This window comes from Microtus ochrogaster, chromosome 2 (genome assembly GCF_000317375.1).
Source record: "Microtus ochrogaster isolate Prairie Vole_2 chromosome 2, MicOch1.0, whole genome shotgun sequence".
NCBI lineage: Eukaryota > Metazoa > Chordata > Mammalia > Rodentia > Cricetidae > Microtus > Microtus ochrogaster.
The window spans coordinates 30824371-30826474 of NC_022010.1; the positions used below are offsets into that span (position 1 = coordinate 30824371).

At 46.6% G+C, this 2104-nt stretch overlaps 1 protein-coding gene across 1 annotated transcript in view; it reads left to right on the top strand.

Annotated features, from left to right (window-relative positions):
• The window catches only part of Medag (mesenteric estrogen dependent adipogenesis), a 21328-nt gene that overhangs the window by 11134 nt on the left and 8090 nt on the right, over positions 1-2104 (top strand). The window contains exon 3 of the mRNA XM_005344723.3: positions 553-662. Coding sequence (XP_005344780.1) covers positions 553-662 — 110 coding nt within the window. The remainder of the gene's footprint in view (positions 1-552; positions 663-2104) is intronic.

The window sequence follows — 2104 nt, forward strand, 5'->3', positions numbered from 1 at the left end:
AGATGAAGGTTCTGTGATGATATGCAAGATATTCGTCAGTGTTGCTATAGGGTAGGGTCATTTCAGGTTCTTTATCCTCACTGTCCACGGAACTAAATGGGGACCTCGGCTTGGGCTCCTGGGAGCCATTCTAGGTTCAAGGCTCTTGCCAACCCTAAGGTGGCTCCCTTATCTAAGAATTGTGCCGAAGGGGATTTTCTTATGTGTGTAAGATGTGGTGACCTTTAATAGGACACGTTTTAAGAAACATTCCTCAGGGCTGGAGAGATGGCTCAGTGGTTAAGAGCATTGCCTGCTCTTCCAAAGGTCCTGAGTTCAATTACCAGCAACCACATGGTGACTCACAACCATCTGTGATGAGGTCTGGTATCCTCTTCTGGACAGCAGGCATACACACAGACAGAATATTGTATACATAATAAAAATGAATATATAAAAAAGGAAACATTCCTCAAAGGCTATGGCCGAGGTAGGCTTACGTCCAGTCAGTACGTCACCTTCCTCATGTGGGAGCGGGTGCTACATCTGCTGTTATCTCTCCTCTTCCCACAGATATGTGGAACTGACCACCTACTCTGATTATAAAGACTACAGGGAAACGATATTGAGCAAGCCCATGCTGTTCTTTACTAATGTGCAGACCAAGAAGGACACCTCCAAAGGTAGGTGTATGTATAGTCTGCATTTGGTTCGGCCTTGTTGGGTGGCGGCCTAAGGTAGGAGCGAGGCCCAAAGAAGGGAGGGTAGACGTCAGCCACGCCAAGGGTAACAGAGAACAACCTGCTCTGCGCAGCCATTTGGAGCGGTATACACAAGGCTGGCTCAGCGAACCTTAAATGATGGACACCCCCTCCACATACTTCTCACTTCCTGTTCAGGAAGGAAGTGACCTGACACGAAGCCTTCAGAGGTTTGACTTCCTTTCTAGACAGGAAATGATTTGACATTCTGGTCCTTCTGGGGTTGGAGGAATGGTCGGAGTGGTGAAACCCTCATGTATCAAATATTGTGTCTGAGGCATGTTTTCTCATCACTAGTTGGACTAACAACCTGCAGGGCCTGTGGTCCAAATGGGGCTGCCTCGAGCATGAAAATAGGTACAGCTGATCATTTATCTTTGAGAAAGATTTAAGGTTCTTATTTTTCAATGTATTTTGTGTAGATGGGTGGGTGTTTCGTCTCCACATAGATCTAGGTTCCAGTTACTTGCCTGGTACCCTTGGAGGCCAGAACGGGGACTGGATCTCCTGTAACTGGGGTTACAGATGGTTGTGAGCTGCTGTGTGGGTTCGGAGAATAGAATGTAGGATCTCTGGAAAAACAACCAGTGCTCTTAACCTCCGAGCCATCTCTCCAATCCTTAAATTTCATTTTAAATTATGTGTGTGTCCAGACTGGTACATGTACCTGTGTGTGTACAGGATCTTTGGGGACCAGGCGGGAGCATTGGATTTCGGGGAGCTGGAGTTACAGGCAGTTGTCACCCATCTGATGTGGGTGCTGGGAGCCAAATCCAGGTCGTCTGTAAGAGCAGTTTGTGCTTTTAGCACGGATTCATCCCTCTGTCCCACAGTTAATGATTTTCCTAGATAAAGGTATAAAGTTCACTGTGGTAGGCTGCAGAGCCAGCATCCCTGTGGGGCAAATATTCTGTCCTTGTTTTAAAGATGAGGGAAACTAATATATATGTACATATATATAATCTTGAGGGTAGTTGTAGGTACTTTAGGTTTTATGTTTCTGGGTGTTCTAGGACAGTCTCTAAAGCTACAGAGAAACTTTGTTTTTATAAAAACAAACAAACAAACAAATAAAGACAGGGTTTCACTGTGTAGCCCTAGCTGTCCTGGAACTCACTCTGTAAACCAGGTTGGCCTTGAACTCACAGAGATCCACCTGCCTCTACTTCCTGAGTGCTAGGGTTAAAAATGTGTGCCACCCACCTGGCCTAAGTAATATTCCTAAAGTGAGTTCAAGGTAATAACTAGTGATGGGCTCATTTCAGGCAGACTCCCTCAACCCCCCTCGGTAACCGGAGCACTCTCTGCCCCCTCGGTTACTGGAGCACTCTCTGCCCCCTCGGTTACTGGAGCACTCTCTGCCC